At 50.7% G+C, this 21,011-nt stretch overlaps 1 protein-coding gene across 3 annotated transcripts in view; it reads left to right on the plus strand.

Annotated features, from left to right (window-relative positions):
- The window catches only part of MYO18B (myosin XVIIIB), a 234,040-nt gene that overhangs the window by 99,865 nt on the left and 113,164 nt on the right, over positions 1–21,011 (plus strand). For all 3 annotated transcript variants that reach the window (XM_082667625.1, XM_082667623.1, XM_082667624.1), the window contains 5 exons: positions 3,182–3,310; positions 5,118–5,261; positions 6,742–6,831; positions 19,729–19,848; positions 20,139–20,247. In XM_082667625.1, coding sequence (XP_082523751.1) covers positions 3,182–3,310; positions 5,118–5,261; positions 6,742–6,831; positions 19,729–19,848; positions 20,139–20,247 — 592 coding nt within the window. The remainder of the gene's footprint in view (positions 1–3,181; positions 3,311–5,117; positions 5,262–6,741; positions 6,832–19,728; positions 19,849–20,138; positions 20,248–21,011) is intronic.

Here is a 21,011-nt window from a genome sequence, read left to right on the forward strand (position 1 = left end):
CCAAGAACTTCATCCTTCTAGACCAGTGGTTCTCAAAGTGTGGTCCCTAGACCGGCTGCGGCAGCATCACCCGAGAGCTCCCCGGAAACAGAACTCTCAGGTGCCACCCCAGACCTACTGATTCGGAAACTCTGGGGATGGAACCCTGCAGTCTCGGTTGTAACATGCCCTGTAGGGGATTCCAGTACATGCTCAAGTTTGAGAACTACTGTTTAGATAAATTACTTAGTTATTTCATGAATTTCAAAATCAGTCCCTGTGATCCCATCAACTATTGCAGAGCAGGGAAGAAAACAGCAAGATGAAAAGTCACTATACAAAGTCTCACAGTGGCGAGGCAAGATGTCTACCAGCCAAAAACATCCCCGTAATAAAACATTATTATTATTAATACTTGGCATTCACTAAGAAACTGTCCAGAGCAAATCAAGGTCACTGTGCCCTTTGGGAAGCCAGGCAAGGCAATAGACTGAGATCTTTAAGGGCAGATGCAACTCTCATGCTTTGCAGGGTTCGGCACTTAATAGGTGGGAAGGCTGTGAATAGGGGAAGAGAACAGGCTGACCTGGTCCACACCCAGGCCCCACCACTGCCTAACTGTGTGAATCTTGAGTAAGCGATTTAGCCTCTCTGAGCCTCAGTTCCCGCATCTGTAAAATGGACCCACTGCTCTCTACCTCCCAAGCTGGCTGTGAGACTCAGTAAATTGTCCCTTAACAGGGGCTGGCTGTCATCATTTGTGGCAGGCATTTGCCAACGGGGTCAGGATGCTTGTCAAACAGGAGAGCGTTTTAATGTTTAAAGAATTAAACTCCTCTAATCTGGAAAATTACTAAGAGACGGGTAGCTAATTCCTCAGCAATACCAAAAAGGAGAGTGGTTGCCATATTAGATTTTTAAACCTTGGCTTGCCTAACTGGCTTCCAGAGATCCCTTAAAGATAGGGATGTTGGGATGTTACACTCTGCGTGGGCCCGATAAGCAGCTGGACCCCTGAAAAGTGAATAATTTAGATTTTTCTTTGTGATTCTCAGCCCCCGGTACCTTATCGAAGCCTGAGCCGAGGGCCATGACATTTATGAAAAAGGTGGGATTCCACATGCCGTCGGCCTTCTGGTCGGAGTATGCTCTTAAAAGAAAAAAAATCAAGCTAAGATTCTGCAGCGGCGATGACTTACTCCCACTCTGCGTATGGTCGTTTCCAATTATCTTTTTAATGAAAGCCTCATACTTAATCAATAACAGTTTTGGCAGCACTCGCTGCCTTTTGTAATGTATGGACTAGCGCTGTCATCACTTTGATCATTGATTTTTTTTTATAGCAGCTTTTGGGACTCACTAGCTTGTGAAATTAATGCAGTCATTATTGAAGCAATCTGATAGGTAATGAGTCAATCGTGTGTTTATATCAATGAGGCTAATTGTCTTGGTGGTCCTGGCTGATAGTGTTCTGTAAAGCGATGGAGGGTTGCGAAACAGAGTTAGCACCGATTGGCTGCTGTGGGATTAGCAGAGTGGTCTTCATTACAGAAAATAGGTTTAAGGGAATGGAGAATCGATTGAGACCCTTTGTTCCACCTGGAATCAAATTGCATTTCAGCCTCAAACTCCCGGTGTTTGGATCATGTGAGCGAGGAAGTGAAGCTTCTTGCCGATGTTGAGAACGGGTACAGGGTGTGGACTTGAGGTTCTGGGTTCGAGTCTCAGCTTTGCTGCCCACCAGCTATGTGAACTTGAGTCAGTGACACAGCTTCCTTGAGCTGACAGATTCCTCGTGGGACTGTTCTGCATATTAAAATGGGACATAGGAGAAAGAGCTTTGAAAAATTTAGATGCCATGCAAATGTTAATTACATTCAGTGACAATTGTAGTCTCGTCTGGAGTCAGAGAGAGGGAAATAAATCCCGGTGTTACCACCTGCTGGCGGAGGGTTGTTGGCACATGCCTTTTTTAGCCTTAGTTTCTCCCTCCGTGAAATGGGGGGATTGTTGTAACTACCATGTAAGATTCTGCGTGTAAAGTGCTTTGCCTGCATACCAAATGGTTAGTTCAGATCCAGAACACAGGAGGGCTCCATCAGTGTTAACCGTTGATTGATAATGTCATGGATTACTTGACAATGTCACTGATCAAGGTGGAGCTCACCAGTGGCTCCAGAGAAACTGAACACCTTTGGGGCTACAAGCCACATCTGGCAAAGAAACGCACAGGACTGTGCTTAGAAGTAAGCGGCACCAAGGCGTCTGAAACGTAACCCTCCCGTCACCGACTCATACATATCCCAGCAGCAGAGCGTCTTTCCTTTGCCTCTGGGGAGGCGACACCAGCTTTAATGACCCCACCGCGTTGGCCGGAGCAGGCCTGGCCCCAGAGCTGCTGGTTCCCTCTGAAAACCCTCCCGTGTTCCCTGCAGTCTCTTGGGGGCAGCCACGAGGGTGCCGGGGAGGCAGTGATCACTTTGCTGCAGGGGCCCTCATCCACTGTTGGTGCACCAGGGCCTGGAAACTGTGTTTTCCGCTGTGTTCTGCTCAGTGTCTGCACCTCCCGCTGGTGGCACCGCCAGGCCCCATCCCCTCCTGACCAAGGAGGGCTGCCCTCACTTCCCCCGCATTCTCTGCCCCTCCTTATAAGGCAGGACCAAGTATTTCTGGGGTGGCGCTTGTCTCAGGGCCAACAGCACTTATCAGAAAAGAACGCACACCCAGGACTGACACCAAGCCCATGATTCTGCATGTCCTGGGGTGGGGCCTGGGAATGCGCATTGACCGCCTTCCCTGGGTGATTCCGGTGCACAGAGACGCTTAGGCAGGTCTGTCCTACCAGTGGTTCTCAAATGAGCGTGTGCATGAATCCCCTGGGGATTAAATGAAAATGCCAGTTCTGACTCCGCAGCTCTGGGGTGGGGCCTGAGATGCTGCATTTCTAACAAACTCCCAGGAGGTGACAATGACCATGCTAAGGTGCATGGACCACACTCTGAGCATCCAGGGGCCAGAAGAAGGGAAAGAGGAGGCATCAGGAGACAAGATGCTCTGACCATTTAGACCCCCAGTCAAGGGCCGCTACTGACAGATACTTCGGGTAGGTCTAGGAGAGCTGGGGTCTGAGCGGCAGCCCCTCCCACTTGAGGCGGTCTGATTCGGTGGCAGCGAAGTCACCTGCAGCCTTCTCTCCTTCCAGGTCTTCCTCAAGGCGGGCGTGGTCTCCAGGCTGGAGAAGCAGCGGGAGAAGCTGGTGTCTCACAGCATCATCTTGTTGCAGGCGGCTTGCAAGGGCTTTCTGTCTCGCCAGGAGTTCAAGAAGCTGAAGGTGCGGGGGCCCAAGTGCCTTGTGAACCTGGCAGGGGCGCGGGATCGGGGAAAAGCACCATCTGTGCTGGTCTGGGGGCTGTAATCCCTGCTTCTCTCGCTTCCTCTTGTGCACGAATCTCCAGTGGGATGTTAACGTGTGGATTCTGGTCCAGTGGGTCTGGGGCGAGCACGGGGTCTGCCCGTCTCCCATGATGGTGCCAGTGCGGCTGGTCCACAGACCCACCCCGAGTGGTCAGACTTTAATAGACACTTTGTAAGATGATATGATTGTTCTAGGACACTGACATCAAATCACCACCGATGTTAGCCTTGGTCAGGATATCCACGAGGTTGTCCAAGCCCTCCTGGGTTGGAAATGGTTTCAACCGGTCCCATCTCTGGAGAACTTGGCTTTCATGGGTCAGCAGAGAGCACGTGGGCAGGACCTGGCCACAGAGGCCTTTGGGACCAAAGGGCAAGGTCAGAGTCCTCAGTCCTGAACCACCCTGGGCCACCATCCTCAGACATATCCGGAGACTGAGTCTCCTTTCTGTAGCCTGCATGATGGAGAAAGGCAGCACGGCTCTGGAGACAAACAGGAAGCGTGTTCGAATCCCATCTGTACCACGTGGTACCTGAGTGGCGGTGACATGAGATAATGTGCACGTGGTACAGTACGTGGCTCATCGTTACTGCTCGGTAAATACCAGCTGTCATTGCCTTAGTGTTGTCGTCGTTAATTACTGCCACCAGAATGAGTCTCAGCGCACATGCCTCCAGCTCATGTCAGTTGGTAAATTCCCTTGTACGTACTTGGTAAGAACAGAAAAAGGCAAGAACATTAATAGTGAAAATACTGTAGGCAGTTTTACCAGTGCACTGCACTCAGGTAGTTTATGCCTTGGGATGATTTGAAATAGAGGTTAATTAAGCGCCGGGGCTGTGTCTGCAGCCAGACTGCAGGGGTTCATATCCTAACACTGCCACTGAGAAGCTGTGTGGCACTGGGCACGTGACTGTACCTCTCTGTGCCTCAGTTTTCCCATCTAAAATGGAGATAATAACACCACCTACTTTCACAGGGCTGTAGTGAGGGCTAAGCTGGTGCGTGTAAGATGCTCTGGGCAGTGTATGGCCCGTAGCAGGCGCTGTGCCAGCTGTACGAGCCTTGGCTGTTGTGATGGTGGCAAAGGGAAAGGACCTCTGGCTTCTTAGCTTGATTCCCACCTATGGTAAGAATGCACTAGGTCAGCGGTTCTCAAAGTGTGGTGCCCAGACCTGCATTGTGAGTAATGCAGGTTCTCGGGCCCCACCCCAGACTCACTGAATCCGACCCTCTGGGGTAGAGCCCAGCCGTCTGTGTTTTAACAAGCATTCCAGGAGATTACGATGCACACTGAAGAGTGGGAAGCATGGAATTTGTGTTTAAATGCGCTTAAAATAATATCCCTTCCTTAAATATCAACTAGTGACATAATGGTGGCCACTGTTTCTCGCGGGCAGTGTCAGGGATTTTTGAGGATAGTTTTTGCCTTGCACAGTGACTTTTGAGCCTGATCCCCATGTAAGAGGTGACCCTGTTGTTTTATATAATATTTACTACTCCTTGTCCTATTATTATTATTATTAGGTTATGCAAGATTAAACTGTGGCCTAATATTGATGCCAGGAGCCTGACTCCATGAAAGGAAGGTTGTTTTTTTTTTTAAGTTTACCCAATCCCTTCCACTAGGATAAACCCATTTCCTGTACCCCCTTTGCCACCCTCTGCCTCCTTCAACTGGGCTGGAAAAGGCCCTTCAGTTTCCATTCTCCCTCCCCTGCAGATTCACCGGCTGGCTGCCCAGTGCATCCAGAAGAATGTGGCTGTGTTCCTGGCGGTCAAGGACTGGCCGTGGTGGCAGCTCCTGGGTTCCCTTCGGCCCCTGCTGAGTGCCACCATCGGGGAGGAGCAGCTCCGTGCCAAGGAGGTGGGTGCACGGGGCAGGCAGGGCGCCTCCCTCCGCCCCGCCCCTTAGTGTTTGCATCCAGACCTGGTGCCCCACCCCTTGAAATTCTTCATCTGGGAATGCTCCGCCAACAGCCCTCGCTGCCCCCTTGCAGGTATCCCTCTGCTCCCTTCGACACAGACCTCCCTCCACCATGTGGCCAGCTCCTCTGTGGGCTAGTGGGTGCTGGTCAGAGGCGCCATCACTGCCCCGGGGGCGTGCAAACGCTCGCTTACTGCTCATCCGGGAGACTCAAGGGGAGAGTTTTTGAGTCCTTTATCTTCTTATCTCTCAGGGGGCACTCCCCTTACTCTCCCTTCTACCCTATTAGCACCCACCTGTTATAGATAACTGCTCTGATTGGTTTCTGGTTTATCCTGCCTGTTGGTCCTTTTTGCAAAAATTAGCAAATACAGGCATTTCTCAGAGATAGTGCAGGTTCAGTTCCAGACCACCGAGATAAAGTGGGTATCACAGTAAAGTGAGTCACGTGAATTTGGTGGCTTCCCAGAGCCTACAAAAGTTGACACTATACTTTAGTCTATTAAGTGTGCAGTAGCATTCTGTCTAAAAAACAGTGTACGTACCTTAATTGAAAAATAATGCTATTGGAAAAAATGCACCAATAGACTTGCTCAACACAGGGTTGCCACCAACCTTCAATTTGTAAAAAAATGCAATGTCTGCAAAGTGCAATAAAGCCCAGCTCAATGAAACAAAGTATGCCTGTACACACACACACACACGCACACACATACACACTCTAAACTAATGGTTCCTTTCTTTTTTACACAAAAGGTAGCATACTATGTTTTCTTCTGCAACTTGCATTTTTCACTTCAAAATATATTTTAAGAATCATGGCATGTCTATTGTTTTGGATTTTCTTTTAAAAAATGTTTTAACTGAAGTATATTGGACCTGCAACATTGTGAATTGAAGCTGTGCAACATGTTAATGTGATACATTTATATATCGTCCCATGGTTCCCATTTTTAAAGAAGTCTTCCTTGTTCTCGTTTCATGGCCACATAGGCCTCCTTGGTGTGTGTGTTTCATGGTTCACTCCACCAGCCTTCAGTGCGTGGGCATTTCAGTTGCTCCTGATGGTGGTATTGTAAACCTCGTGCTGACCCACTGGCCAAAAAGTGATAATTAGGGAAGACGAAGAGCTGAGCACCCGTCTCACTCGGGCGTGCCCAGTCTCAGGATAAGCGGCGGTCCTGTTCTGAGTATTTGCATTCAGCCCCTAGACTGGGCTGGTATAGACCAGACTTGCGTGAGCAGAGCCATTGATATTCAGAAATGGTTAAAGAAAACATCCCTCGCAGGAACTTGGCATCTGGGTGTCATCACAGATAGGCTGCTGAATTGCCTACTTCGTTCCCTGGCCACTCTTTATGTATGTGGAACCTATACCTCCAGTGCAGAATGGCTTCTGTTAAGGTGTTTGCTTTTGTAGGCGGAGCTTACAGCACTGAAACAGAAGCTAGAAAAGTCAGAGAGGTCTCGGAATGATCTGCGGCAGAACACAGACCTTCTGGAGAGCAAGGTAGCCCCATCCCTCCTGTGTGGGGTCCCCGTGCGGGGGGAGGTCTGCTGATGGAGAAGGTGATGAGGATGAGCCTGGCGTTGTGCTAAGTGCCTTCGGGCCTCCTCAGAGTAACCCCGTGAAGTGCATGCTGTTACTGTCCTCGTTTTACAGAGGACGAAACTGAGGCTCTGGGATATTAGGTACCTTCCCCAGGCCACACACCAGCAAGTATAGAGCTGAGATTCAAACCCATGTCATTTGGCTCCAAAGGGAAGAATTTCTTCAATAAGTCACAAAAGCACAAATCACAGGGGGAAAATGATCACTGTGACCCCAGTAAAGTAATCAACTTCTGATCGTCAGAGCATAAAATGGAGACACACCACATACTGGGAGATGAAATTTGCAACACATATAATTGATAAAGAGTAACCAGGATATGTAAAGAATTTCCTCAAATCAACTGGAAAAAAGGCAAACACTCCAGTTTAAAAAATGGGCAAAAATTAGGAATTGGCAGTTCCCAGGAGCAAGAGTTCTGATGATCAGGAATTCAGATGGCCAATAAACTCATGAAAAGATGAGCAACTAGCTAGCAATCAGGAAATGGGAATTAACACAATAGGTGTCATTTCACGCTTCAGATGGGCAAAATCCAGAGGTCTGATGTAGCCAAGTGCTGGCAGGGGCGTAGCGGCAGGAGCTCATGCTGCTGGTGGGAGAGTAAATTGATCTCATGGCTCTTGAACAATCTAGCATTATCTCTGAAAGATGAAGCTGCCTGTACCCTGTGGCCCAGCAATTCCACTTCTAGGTGCACATGCAGGAGAAGCTCTCTCACCTAAATGAAAAGACAAGAAGCTTATAGCAGCAACATTTGTCGTGTTGAAGAAATGTGAACACCCAAAAGGGAGTCTGTTGACAGAATGGATGAACACATTTTGTTACACTAAAAACTCAGTTACCAAAGTGAAAATGGATAAAGAGGCAGCAAACTATGGCCCGCAGGGCAAATCCATGTCACCACCTGTTCTTTGTAGTTTTATGGGCACACGGCCACGCCCATTCATCTGTGCCTAGTCTGGCTGCTTTCGTGCTACAAAGGCAGAGTTGAGCAGTTGTGACAGACTGTATGACCTGCAGAGATTAAAAATATTTACTATCTGGCTCTTTATAGAAGACGTTTCGTGACCCTTCAACAGAGATACATAAACCAACATGGATTGCCCTCGAAAACAAAATGCTGAAGGAAAAGGATTAATTTACAAAAGAATGCCTAAAATGTGTTACAGTACATATCAGTTTTTAAAATGTGCACAACAATACCATACAGTGATTGGGGAATATAGCTAAGTAGTTATGGTGTAAAGGTATTCATGGGAATAATAATGCCAGATTCTGCATAGTGGCCGACTCTGGGGGATGGAAGGGACACGTGACTGGGGAAGGTTGGGCTGGGGTGTGTGTGACTGCAGGCCGGGGTTTTCTCTCTTTGGCTGGGGATCGAGTTCGTGGGCTGGGGATGAAGACGTGAACCGGATGGCCCTGCCCCCAAGGAGACGATCTCAGATTACAGACCCCTACACGTCTTCGTCTTCATTCTGTATAATGTGGGGGCGCGGTCAGTGAGCTGTGGGGAGACCAGGAAAGAGCTCTCCAAGGAAAACTTGCCATCCCATTCAGCTCTCGGGGCCGGATGAGGGTGAGGAGAGGAAGGCATGTGTCTGAGGCACAGAATTAAAAGGGGCACCAAAAAACTCAGCGAGATAAGTAGTATTTAATGCAGCATCTTTTAAGAGGTAAATTGAATGCAAAAAATCCAGGATTGGGCTCCCCTGGTGGCGCAGTGGTTGAGAGTCCGCCTGCCGATGCAGGGGACGTGGGTTTGTGCCCCGGTCTGGGAAGATCCCGCATGCCGCGGAGCGGCTGGGCCCGTGAGCCATGGCCGCTGAGCCTGCGCGTCCGGAGCCTGTGCTCCGCAACGGGAGAGACCACAACAGTGAGAGGCCTGCGTACTGAAAAAAAAAAAAAAAAGAAAGAAAGAAAAATCCAGGATGAGCAGAATATCAGAATTTTAAATAAATGCAGGGTTTACGGGCCAAGATTAGGGTGAGGCAAGTGACGAACTCTGCACAGTGGGATCCTGTCTTGATTCTTTATTTAAAAGTTTGATATTTTAGTCATCACAGGTTTTTGGCATTAATTTTGATTTTCTTAAAGATTGCATTAACATTTTTAATTTATGTTGCTTTCTGAGGTTTTCGGTGCTCCCTTCAGTTTTGCACCCTAGTTGCACGCTCCGCTGCCTTTCTTCAGGAAGCCCTGGGTACCTCACAGGCTTCTGGTGGAGTTCAGGTGGAGCTGATTTATTCCCATGTTCATCACATGCTGTGAGCATCTCCCGTGTGGCAGACATTCAACTGGACCGACCCCTTGGATACAGCCAGGGACAAAGCAAAGTCCCTGTCCTCACAAAGTCTCCAGGCCAATAGAGGGAGACAGATCACAAGTAAATAAACACGCAAACTAATTTCAGATCGTGGAGTGCTGCAGGTATTAAGCAGAGCGAGGTGACAGTGGAGGGAGGTCGAGTGGGGGCCAGTATTTCCTGAGTGGTCAGGGAAGACTTCTGTGGACTGAGATATTTGAATGTAGATCTGAACGATTTGCTGTACCCGTTTCTGTGCAGATCTGGAGGAAGGGTAGAAACAGCAAGTGCAAAGGTCCTGAAGCAACATGAGATAAAGCTCAGTCCAGAGCAAAGCTAGAGCGTTCTCTGCCGGCGAGGCTGTGATGTTGTCATTACTGGTAATATTGCTTGGTTTGGTTGATGGCTAATGGGGACTGAAATTAGATTCACCATCAAGCCAACATAACTCAACCTTCGCTCTACGTTCGCAGCCTGAGTTGAGCCTCGCTGGCTCACGTGGGGCATGGAATGAAGTTGGGGTGGGGGGGCTGTCTCTTTTCCACCCTTCTCATCCTCCCCGTGATTGTGTCCACTCTCCCCACCAAGGGTCCTCTGTCTGCTCAATCCACACCCACTCCCATTGTCAGGCAAGAGGCAGGGGCCCCTGGAAGGGAGAGTCACGTCTGCACGCAGAGTTAGGAGAAGCTGGGCGGGCGGGGCTGCTGCGCCATGAGCCGGTGCCCCTCTCGTGGACGAGACTGTGAGGCGGAGACGAAATGACAACTGAGAGCGCCTTACGTTCTCCATCGAGGCTCCAGAGGGCCAGTGGCCTGACCTCTCTTGCCGGAAGTAGCCATGAGTAGAGCAGCAGAAGCAAAAAATCGGAGCTCTGTGGGCTGGTGGGGAATATCGGTGACTTCCCGGTAGAAATTCCTTCCCGCCGATCTGACACTTGATGCAGTAATTCATCTCGAGCTGTCAGGTTGGACTTGGGAGTTTGCGATGTGTCAGCTGCTGGGGGAGACTTGGAGAGAGGGATGTGGTGAGCATCTTTAGCATCTAGAGCTCCAGCTTACAGGACACTGGGAGGAGAGAGGGAGGGAGCCAGGCTTCTGAGACCGGAACCAAGCATAGACATGTCAGCACCTACAGAATATTCTGTCCAGGCTCTTTTTGTCTTTGTATCACACACGGTTGAATGCATGGGGCCTTGAAAAAATAAGATAAAAATTTAAAGCTAAGAAAATCAGAGCAAAGGGAACTAAGAGCTGAGGAGTATACAAAACCAGGGAAAGAGTTCGAATATAGACGTTTACCATTGGCCCCAGACTCACTCTCACCTCACAGCCTTTGCCTGTGCTGTTCCCTCTGCCTGGAGCATTCCTCTCCACCCTCTTCACCTGGTAAATGTCTGGTCATCCCTTCTTACTGAGTTCAGGTGGTGCTTCCTCCAAGAAGCCTTCCTTGACCCTCTAAGGGTGGGTTAGGCCCCCACTATATTCTACCCCTGGCCCTGTGCTTCCTTCCCCTCACAGCGTTGATCGGTGCAACCTAATCACCTCCTGTGTCCCAGCTAGACTGGGAGAACCCAAGGGCAGGGATGTGTCTTGCTCATCACGTCAGCCCGGCCCCAGGTACAGAATAGACACAGGATGGGTGAGTGGAACCATTCAAAGTGGGCCGAAATTTTGACACTGAGCTTCCTAGCAACCAAAGCAAAGAGGAAAACAGGATATTCCATAGACATGTTGTGCCTAGGTTAAACACACACACACACACACACACACACACACACACCTGTTGCTTGAGAAAAAAGTAACTTTTCAGGGTATTGAGATAATCTAGATGTTAGAGAAGTTTCTCTCATGAATCCTCATTAAAAGGGCACCAAGGGCACTATTCACACCGTAAATACAAGAGGGGTCTGTAGGAATGCTTTTGGTAGCATCTCCTTGCAATGCAAGCCAAGGGTGTGATGCCAGTGCCATAAAGAGAATTCAGCCAGGAGTCAAAGCAGCGCTTTATCCAGGAAGCACATTTAGATGACTGAGTGTTAGGATTTCTTCCTCTTCCTTCTCAAACCCCCCTTTCTGCCGCCTCTTCTTCCTCCTGTTTCTCCTTTCCTCCTGCCTTTTAGACTTAGGTTAAGGTCCACCATACAAAAAAGTGCCCACATCTTAAGTGTACAGCTTAATGAATTTTCACAAAGTGGACACACCAATGCAGCCAGCACCCAGAGTGTGACACAGGTCACTCCCAGCTTCCCTCAGCTTCCCCCCCGGTGCCCCCTTTCAGCCACTACCCTCCACCCGTAACCACCAAACTGACTTCTGACGCTAGAGATTAGTTTTCTCCCTGTTTCTGCACTTTACCTAAATTCATCAAAGATGCCTACTCATTTGTGTCTGGTTTCTTTCATTTGACATCATTTGTGACATTCATCCACCTTGTCATGGGTGATGGTGGATCACTCCCTCCCTTTGCTGTAGAGTAGTCCATTATGCACAGAGACCGCTCTCTATCCCTTCTACTCTAAAGGAACATTCAGTTGTTTCTCTTTTTCAACTATAAAGAGCAAGCCTGCTGTGAACATCCTCACACGTGTCTTTTGGTGCACAGGTCATACACTTCTGTTAGGAATACACCTAGGGATGGAATGGCTGGGTTTTAAGTTGTTTCTGTGTTCAGTTTTCGTAGATGCTGCCCAACAGCTTGCTACCATGTTTGTGTCGGTTTGCACTTGCACGTGGCCACAGGTGAGCATTCTGCCTGCTCCACGTCCTTACCTGCACTGGGCCTTATCTGCCTTTTTCATTTAGCGATTGTGGTGGGTGTGCACTTGTACAACATTGTGATTTTAATTTGCACCTCTTCACATGTTTTTGGCTATTTGGTTATCCTCTTTGGCAAAGTGGTCTTTCACGTCTTTTCTGTTGCTTTTCTTGTTAATTTGTAGCAGTTCTTTATATGCCGTGGATATAAGGTCAGTTGCTCAATGTAAGTAGTACACATGCCTTCCACCCTGTGGCTTGCCTTCTCTGATGCAGTAATTTGAAGTGTTTTCTGAAGGCCTGCGTCTCTTCAGACCCACCAGAGGGCGAGGAGGAGGTCAGAGGGCTCCAGGACTCCCAAACCTGCATCCATTACAGTATATGCACTTTTTTGGTTTCATTCTGTTTTTATCGATTCTCAGATGCACATTATTTTCTCCCTTTGTACACCTCTGGACTCAGGATGCATCTTACAATCAATGGCAGCTCAGATTTGGTGAAATGTAGCATGTTGGGGCCCAAGTAAGATTCCTTTCGAGGAAGGGGCTCTATTTCCCTTCCCTTCCCACCACCTCCCACCCACGACCTGGGCAAAGCTACTGTTGATTTGTGTTCTTGCTTTTGCACTTTAAAGAGCGTCGGAATGATCCAGAAGAGCTGTTAACCCTGTAGCTTCCCTGGTCCCATCTCTCAAGGCTTTGACCCAGGAGGGAATCTTGGAGGTGGAGGTCCTTCAGTGCTTCTTCACCAAGCCTTGAGGTGACTCTGATGCGGGAGGGTTGTGCTGTGTTAGAGCAGTGGTGAATGTGTGTCAGAATCCCCGAGAGGACGTGTCAGGATGTAGATCGCTGGATCCCGGCCTTCGAGGTTCTGAGTCGGTGGCTTGGGGTGGCCCTGGAGCTTCTGTGTTTCTAGTAAGTTCTCAGGTGATGTTGAACCTGCTGGTCCAGGGATCACACTTTGAGAAACATTAATACGAAGTGTCTCTTCCCACATCTCCTTCCACGCGGTTCTCCTTTCTTGGAAGCGAGTTCCTGTTGACAGTTGGGGAGCAGACACTCCTTCAGGGCTGTGCCTCCTGAAGACCCCCAGCCCCCTTCACAGCGTCTGCACCCCACCCTCGTCTCAGCAGGGGGAAACAGCCGCAGGACCGTGGCTGAAACATGGTGTTGCCTCATCAGTGGGAACTCCCATTTGACGGGGCTTAGTCAAAAGACAACATTATGGCAAAATCATTTGAGTGCTTCATTTGCGAAAGAGCAGAAGAGAGACGAGGAACCTCTGAGTCGCTGGCTGTAAATCTTCTTCAAGCGTGCAAAATCGGCCTGCATGCCAAGTGGGGTTTTTTATTTTCACAAGGAAGCAGCCAGTCTGGTAGGGAGCCCTTGGCAGGCTGCGGGAGCACGTGGCGGTGCGTGAGAGAGGGGCGGTCTCTTCTCTCTCTGGAATATATCCAGGACCTTATTTACGGCAGAAGACGGAGGCCCATGCGCTCCGATGTCTGGCCTCATTAGCCCAGGAAGTTTCACTTCTGGGTGAGGAATTGCCGAGAGAATCACCAGGATGCAGCGGGGACTGGACACTTAGGGCAGAAGTGCGTTAGCATAGCCCCGAGGGAGGTGGCTGTGATGGCCGTGATGTCCAGCAGCAGCTGACCTCCAGGAGGGGACAGGAAATGACTTGCTGGGGGTCACGGGCCTTGACCTCAACCCAGCTCTCCTGACGCCTGGTTCCGTGCTCTGGCACAGCGCTCTGCCTCGGTGGGGACGGGACGTGGTAGCCCCTCGTCCCCAGGAGAATAAAACAGCCTGATTTCCTACCTGGCTCAAGATGTTAGGGTCTCTCGGGCCTTCACTGTGGGCACATGCCGGGGAGGGCATCCTCCCGGCGGACAGCCAGCTGCAGAGGCTCTGCCGACACCGGGTGAGCATGTTTAAAGATGGCCTCAGTGGGGTGAGCCAAAGCCCCACAGAGGAGGGCTCGGCTGGAAAGTCCATTCTGCGTGCCTCTGCTTCCCCAGGTGAAAATGGGGCCCATCATCTCCTCCCTAGCTGCCTTGCAACGTAAATGCAGAAGCGGGGGCTGTACGAGGCGGGGATGATGACAATGACCTGCTCTGGTGCTCTGGGACAGGAGCAGAGGGTCCATCAGGACAGCTGACCTTGTGCCCTCATTGCTGCGGGATTATAGGCAAATTCCTCAAGACTCTGAGCCCTTGCGTCACCATGAGTAAGACGGTGACAGTGATATTACGCATTCCTCCGTGTAGGGCTGTGTGAGGAGGTGTCTGTAAAGCAGCCGTCACACTCCCTCTGACGCAGCCCCACTCTGACTAATACACAGTTGATATTTTTTACCTTCCCCCCAGCAAACTGAGTTCCTCAAAGACAATGATACACCTTAGCTATAATACTGCACCCTCCAAGCATTCCGTGGGCATTGAATGAATGAACGGAATAGTGCCGAAGTTAGGAATTAAAGTAACAGTTAACGAGCAGTGTGTCCGTGCCAGGTGCTGGGATAAATACTTTACCTGCATCATCTCATTTTACCTTCAAATCACACTGTGAGGGAGGTGTTAGTACCCCGCGTTCTAGATGAGGAAAGTGAAGGTCGTAGAGGGGAAGTGATTTGTCGGACATCACACAGCCCGTGACTAGCAGAGCTGGAATTGGAACCCAGGTCTGTCTGGGATCCAGGAGGAGCATCTACCCAGACTGGGAGTGGGCTCAGGGAGGGCTTCTCGGAGGAGGGGTCTTGAAGGCTGAGCAGGCCCGGCCAGGCCATGGGGTGGGGAGGCATTCCAGGTGGAGGGCAGAGCAAGGGCAGAGGCAGAGAGCAGGGACCTGATCTGGCACCTGCAGTCCTGGCGGTTGGAGTGTCTCCTGGAGCGAGGGTGATTATGGCGTGGGGGTCAGGCCATGAAGCTGGGCCGGGTCACAGGGGCTGTGAGAAGCATGTTAGAGGGTTGAACTCCATCCTGAAGGTCGGGGCCGGACCAAAGAACATTCTCAGGATGGGATGTGTGGGTGACAGCACCTGAGGGGTTATTATCCTTTTGGGGGGTGCTAGGGTTCCTTGAAGACCCTTTCTAAAGCTCGTGAAAGCCCGTAACTGTCCCTTCTGCCCCCACGGCCAGTCGGCGATGTGTCCATCCCCACGTCCCGCTCAGGAGATGCCCCTCCTCTCGGCACTCTTAAAGCAGCGGCCCGTCTCCACCGAAATCCGCTCCTTGGTTTACGCACATTTATTCGTTCACTCAGCACATGTTCTTTGAGCCCCCAAGAGGCAGTTTGACGGTGTGGTTAGAAGTGAAGGCTCAGGAGCCAGGCTGCCGTAATTCATAGCCCAGCTCTGCCCCTGGCTGGCTGGGTGTCCTTGGCCGTCTGCACCCTGGTGCCTCATCTGCAGTCTGGAGCCATCAGTGCCTGCCTGTCTGCGTTGCCGTGAGGGTTCTGTGGGTTAGCCTGTGCTGGGCGCGCCGTCAGCGCTGTCTGTGGTGGCGATTGTGACTGAGGTATTACTGTTACTGTCACAATTACTGTTACTTACGAGCAGGTGGCGGCCCCAGCTGGGAAAAGAAATACAGTGGTGCCTGCACTGGTGTCTGCCTGTGTCTCTGGGGCCCCCGGAGACTTGTCCTGAGTCGTCCGTGATGCCTGGGGCAGCTTTAGGGGCAGGTACCGTGAGACCTGCTTAATCTCCTTGACCAGCAGACAGCGGCCCCCCGCCCCCCGCCGCTGGCCTTGCCGTCAGGCTGCCCTTCACCTGTCGATTCATTTTCTCGCCTCTCTCTCTTTTCTCTCTTCTGATTTTTTTTCCATTTTCTGTTTTAGCCACTCAGGTTGATGGGGATGGGGGCTTCCCTTCCACGGGGGGTCCACAAGGCTCCCTTTGGCCGTGGCCCCGTGGAGTGGTTGGGGTCCAGGTCTTATCAGGCCGTTGACCTGCACTCGCCGGCTGTTCCACGTCTGCTCCAGGAGGACGACGATTCCTGCTCTGCTGCCCCCAGGGGCCCAGGGGCAGGGGACTGAGTTGGACAGTGGATGCGGGACAGAGGACCGTCTGGACAGAGGTCCAGCCAGGACCCGGGAGTGAGACCGCCCCGGCGGACTCCCTCTGACACTCATCATCTCTGATTTGAGCACATCGTTTCACCTCTCAGTGCCTGTTTCTTGTCCTGTGCAAAGACCCTCCTCATAAGGCGTCTGTGCCCAGTGCTCAGTAAGCTTATGTCTGTCCTCAGTGGTGGATGAGTGAGCTGCTTCTCATTCAAGGGCTTATTATGAACAAATCCTTTCGGTTAAACTGAAAAGTACAGGAGGAGAGGGAAAGGGTGCTGTTTGCTCTCGACGGGAAAGGTGACTTGGGGTCAGAGGGCCCTTGAGTATAAGAGCCCAGGGCAGGGTTGAGGCAAGACACGTGGGCGCCTCACATGTGGTTTTCTTCTCTCCCCAACTCGACAGTGGAGTCTTTGAGGGCAGGGTGCTTGTATCATGAAGGGCAGGTGACAGTGACAGCCCACGGGACCCCACGTGTGCTCGGCACTTAACATCCTTCAAATCCCCGTTACCCACTGTTGCCCCAAACTGCGCATGGTGTCAGCGTGCAGGATATATTATTTGTTTGTGCAAAATGTCCAGCAGATTAATTCATTTCTGTCCCTCCCTCTCTGGCAGGCCCTTGGGGTCGTTGTCCCTAAGTAGAAAGAGGGTTTCTGATGACTTGGCCAAGTGATGGACCCAGGGAGGCTTCCAGAATAATTGCTGGTTAACTGGTCCTGGAGCAATCCGCAGAGGACCCTTCTGGCTTTGCAGACCAGCCTCTCCCCTCATTAACTTGGCCTTCATTTTGCACTCACCTAATAGCTCTGGGTGTGGTGCCTACCCCTCACCTCACGGACGGAGCCCCCAGACCCCAAAATGTGTGAAGGGAGAGGGCTTTGTGGGGACAGGGGGAGGTCAGGGGCTACTGTCTCTATTAAGAGCGGCTGTCGTTTCCCCAGGTTGAAAGGACTAATTGTTCTTTTGTTTCCAGACTTGGGGTCTGTGGAACTCAGAATTAATGCATTAAATTAATTTTGTGCTCCCTTTGCTCAGGCCCATTAGCACAAATTAAATTTCATACTGATTGGCTAAGGCAGAGGGAACACAGTTGTGTATGGGATCAGTGCTGATCTCGGGGATGCGGGGCATGTTTAGGGGTGTGATCTGGGGCGCTCCTGGATTGCACTGGCCTGTAGTCGGCACCCACTGCAAGTAAGCATTTTTCCAGCTTGAACGCCTTTGCACATCCATAGGCAGATCTAACCCATCTGAAGCCAGGTGAGGCCAAGGTTAGGAGGCGATCCTAGCTATTTCTACGGCAGTAACTCTTCAACTTCGTGGTGCTGAAGAATCACCCTGGAGTGTGTGGAAATTCACATTCCTGGGTCCCACCTCAGAGACTTGGGTTTGGGGGATCTGAGGATCCTGAGATTTGTATTTAAACAACCGTCCAAGGTCATTGCAATGAATACTGTAGAGACGACAGTGCGAGGAATGGCAAAGGAAGCCCCACCCCAAAGGCAGCCAGGAACACGGCCAGAGAGCCCTTTCCCCTTTAACTGGCGTTCAGTACTTGGATGTGAGGGACCTGGGTCCGCTTCCACGCTGTGCTGCTCACTTGTTGTGTGACTTCCGAACACTCCCCTTAAGCCTTGTTTTTTTTTGTCTGTTTATTGAAATTGGCATTTTGGCCTGAGCTGTCACTGGTATGGTCAGCAAGATGGGAGGGAAGCCGATGGGCTGGAGGAGAAAGAAAGGTGGGGGGCATAGAATGGACAGGGCAGCCCCAGCTCAATTTATGGTTTAGGCTATTTAAAAAAGATATTTTTGGTTTGTGTTTTTCTGATTACAAAAGCGGTTTAAAAAATCACCAGTACAGAAATGCATCACAAGGAAATTGGAGTCCTCTGTGAGTCCATCGTTCGGGGGTCTGTGGCGGGGAATCCCCATTCACAGCTTGGTAGTGCCTTTTTCTGTGCAAGTACAGACAAAAATGGAAACATGCCAAACGTTCTATTTTTTTTTTTCCCCTTGACAGTATGACTTGGGTTTTTTTTTTTTTTTTAATGGCAGAACATACAGATCTGCATCCTCCTTCTTCATGGGGCAGCTGAGTGGTTTTTGAGGCCACGTGTGAACTGATAGTTTTGACGGGGCCTGGATTCCACACCAGAAGGGCCACCTCGACTCTGTGTGAGAGCACCACACGGCCGCTCCTCGGTACCACACGCAGGGTCTGATGGGAAACTGTGGTGTTTTGACATCTTTATATGCAAGATCTATGGCATAGAATGGGATTGCCAGAGGACAGGAGACATCACCTAATTTAGTGCATTTTGTAGCTCGGGTGACCACAGCCCCAGAGAGGAAGAAACTTGTCCAGGGTCACGCAATATGTTGGTGGTTGTGTCTGAACTTGAACCCTGTACAGGGTTCTTACCTCTATTTTTTTTTCTTTTCGTTCTCTCCCTCTGGACTTGAGCCACTGCCTCACACAAGGGGTAGCCTCAGTTTCATGAGGACTCCTCTTCTGTTCAAGGTCAATTCTGTGCCTCTTGGTCTAAACTGTCCACTCATATGTTTCTCTCCTCACTTTTTTCGGCATATCCTTTAACCCAGAAGGCTGTATTTTGGAACAATAAGACCACAGAAGCGCTGACCCGTTTGGTGTTTGTTGTTGGTCGGTTATTTTGGGGGGGAAAAAAAAAGTCAGTGCAAGTGGGAATTCATTTAAAAATAAACATTTTTATTTTTAACTTTAAACGTGTCTACCTCAACTCACTGAGGTAGGATCAGAGCCCTTTGAGGATAAGCGTCTGACCCCAGATCTGCTTCTTTTATGGACCACACCCCTAGCACACAGCTACATGATTTCCAGTTTTGATTTCTTTAAAGCAGAGCAAATGGCAAAGAAATCTGAATGCAAAAGCCTAAATTTTTTACTTCTGGTTTTTTCTTTATAGTTTTTGCACCTACACCTGTTTGACAGAATTTTAAGAAGCAACTCACTTGTATTTGTTACCTCCAAAGCATTCAACCTAGTTTTCATGGAAACTCTGCCCGGTCCCATTTTACAGGTTTATGTAATAGCTAATAGGATAGGTAATGGCGGTAAAAGTGTATGAGACATAAGCAGGTTGGGAGCACACACAGTCGATACCGGGTGAGCGTGGCTGTCACCTGGTAGGGGCAGGTGGACCCTGGGGAACCGTGCAGGTGTTTCCTGGCTGAGGGCATCCCTGGGGGGTGGGCACCCGTGAGCGTGTCTTACTGAGGGAGCCTGTTGGTTGGCCCAGTGAGATGGCTCCCTGAAGGACGGCTAAGGAGAGTTTCTACCAGAACAAGTGGTTTTTAATTGAATGCTTACTGTGTGCTGGGCCCCATGCTAAGCTTTACGTGGGTCATCTCAATCCTCACGACAATTCTCTCAGTTATCCACCCCCCGCTAAAGCCGAGAGAACTGAGTGTCCGAGAGGCGTCCTGCCTGGTTCAGAGTGTTGAGCCAGGGATTCTAACACACCTGGACCAGTAAAATTCCAGCACCCGTGCTCTTAGCCACCTTATGCTGAAGGGTTGCCTTGCGAGAAGACCCAGTGATTAGTCCAAGGGTGGTCCTGTGGAGTGTGTGTGGAGGCGGAAGGGTGCGCAGCGCCCGCAAGTAACCCTGCCTTCCCCCTCCCCCTCCCAGATTGCGGAGTTGACCGCAGAGCTGGCCGAGGAGCGCTTCAAAGGGGACGTGGCCTGCCACGTGCTGGAGAGTGAGCGGGCAGAGCGGCTGCGGGCCTCCCGGGAAGTTCAGGAGCTAAAGGCGAGTGGTCGGGAGTGCCGGGGGTGGGAGTGGCTGAGCAGAGTGGCTGGGAGAGGCGGGCCTCCCCCCCCGAACCCCCACCGCCCCGTGCTCACATCTGGGATGCACAGGCTTACCGACTCCCACACTCGGAGTCCTGGAGGACATTTGAGTCTTCCTAAGTCTTGGCCTTGCAGGTGTCCTGGGTGAAGACTGTGCAGGGGGTAGGTGGCCAGTACTGGTTTGGGGGCACCTTAGGTGAGATGGCCTCTGTCTAGCTCCAGTTTGAAACCTTGAGGCCTCTCTTCCAGAGCAAGTATGAGCAAGTCCAGAAGAATTTGGGAGAAGTGGAGAAGCAGTTGGAAGAAGCCCAGCAGAAAATTCGCTTGAATGATTTGGAAAGGAGTCGCACTGGAGGAGGTGAGCCACTGGGACCCACGGGATTAGACGCTGGTGGAAAAGCTGTTCTTTTATTCCATTCATTCACATGTACTGCGATCATGATGCTCTAGGCGCTGCATTAGGGGCTGAGACGTTGGCGGAGAGAAAGGAACAGTCCTTGCCTTCTCAGCCCAGTGGAAGACACAGGCATTAAACAGATAGTCCAGCAATATCCCAAGTAATAAATTATCAGTGTGGCAGGTGCTGTTTAGTAATAATGCAAAGAATGATTTAAAAATATACTGGTTCTGGGCTTCCCTGGTGGCGCAGTGGTTGAGAGTCCGCCTGCCGACGCGGGGGCCACGGGTTCGTGCCCCGGTCTGGGAGAGGCCACAGCAGTGAGAGGCCTGCGTACCGCAAAAAAAAAAAAAAAGTGATGTCAGGCACTTAGCAGTTACTGAATGAATGGAGAGAGGGTGAGAGGACCCCTGAATTGCCCAACGAGAGGTATGTTCGGAGGAGCCAGGGGTTCCTGGTGGTGCCCGCCTTAGACGGTAACCTGGGGACTCGCCTCTCACGGCTGGATGGGCAGGATGACATCTTTGTCACCTCCTCTCCCCAGTCTAAATGAGTCAGCTGAGGAGGATTCCCAGCGTGCCTGTCAGCCTTTATGAAACATTGATACCATTCCTTCAGTGCCCCCAGAGAATCAATGCCCTAGAAACATCAGGGACACTCAGAGGAGCCAAGGTCGGAGGTGGTGGAGGAGAGGCAGGGCACACTTGCTTCCTGCTCTCCTCTCG

This window comes from Grampus griseus (assembly GCF_964374135.1).
Source record: "Grampus griseus genome assembly, chromosome: 12".
Lineage (NCBI taxonomy): Eukaryota > Metazoa > Chordata > Mammalia > Artiodactyla > Delphinidae > Grampus > Grampus griseus.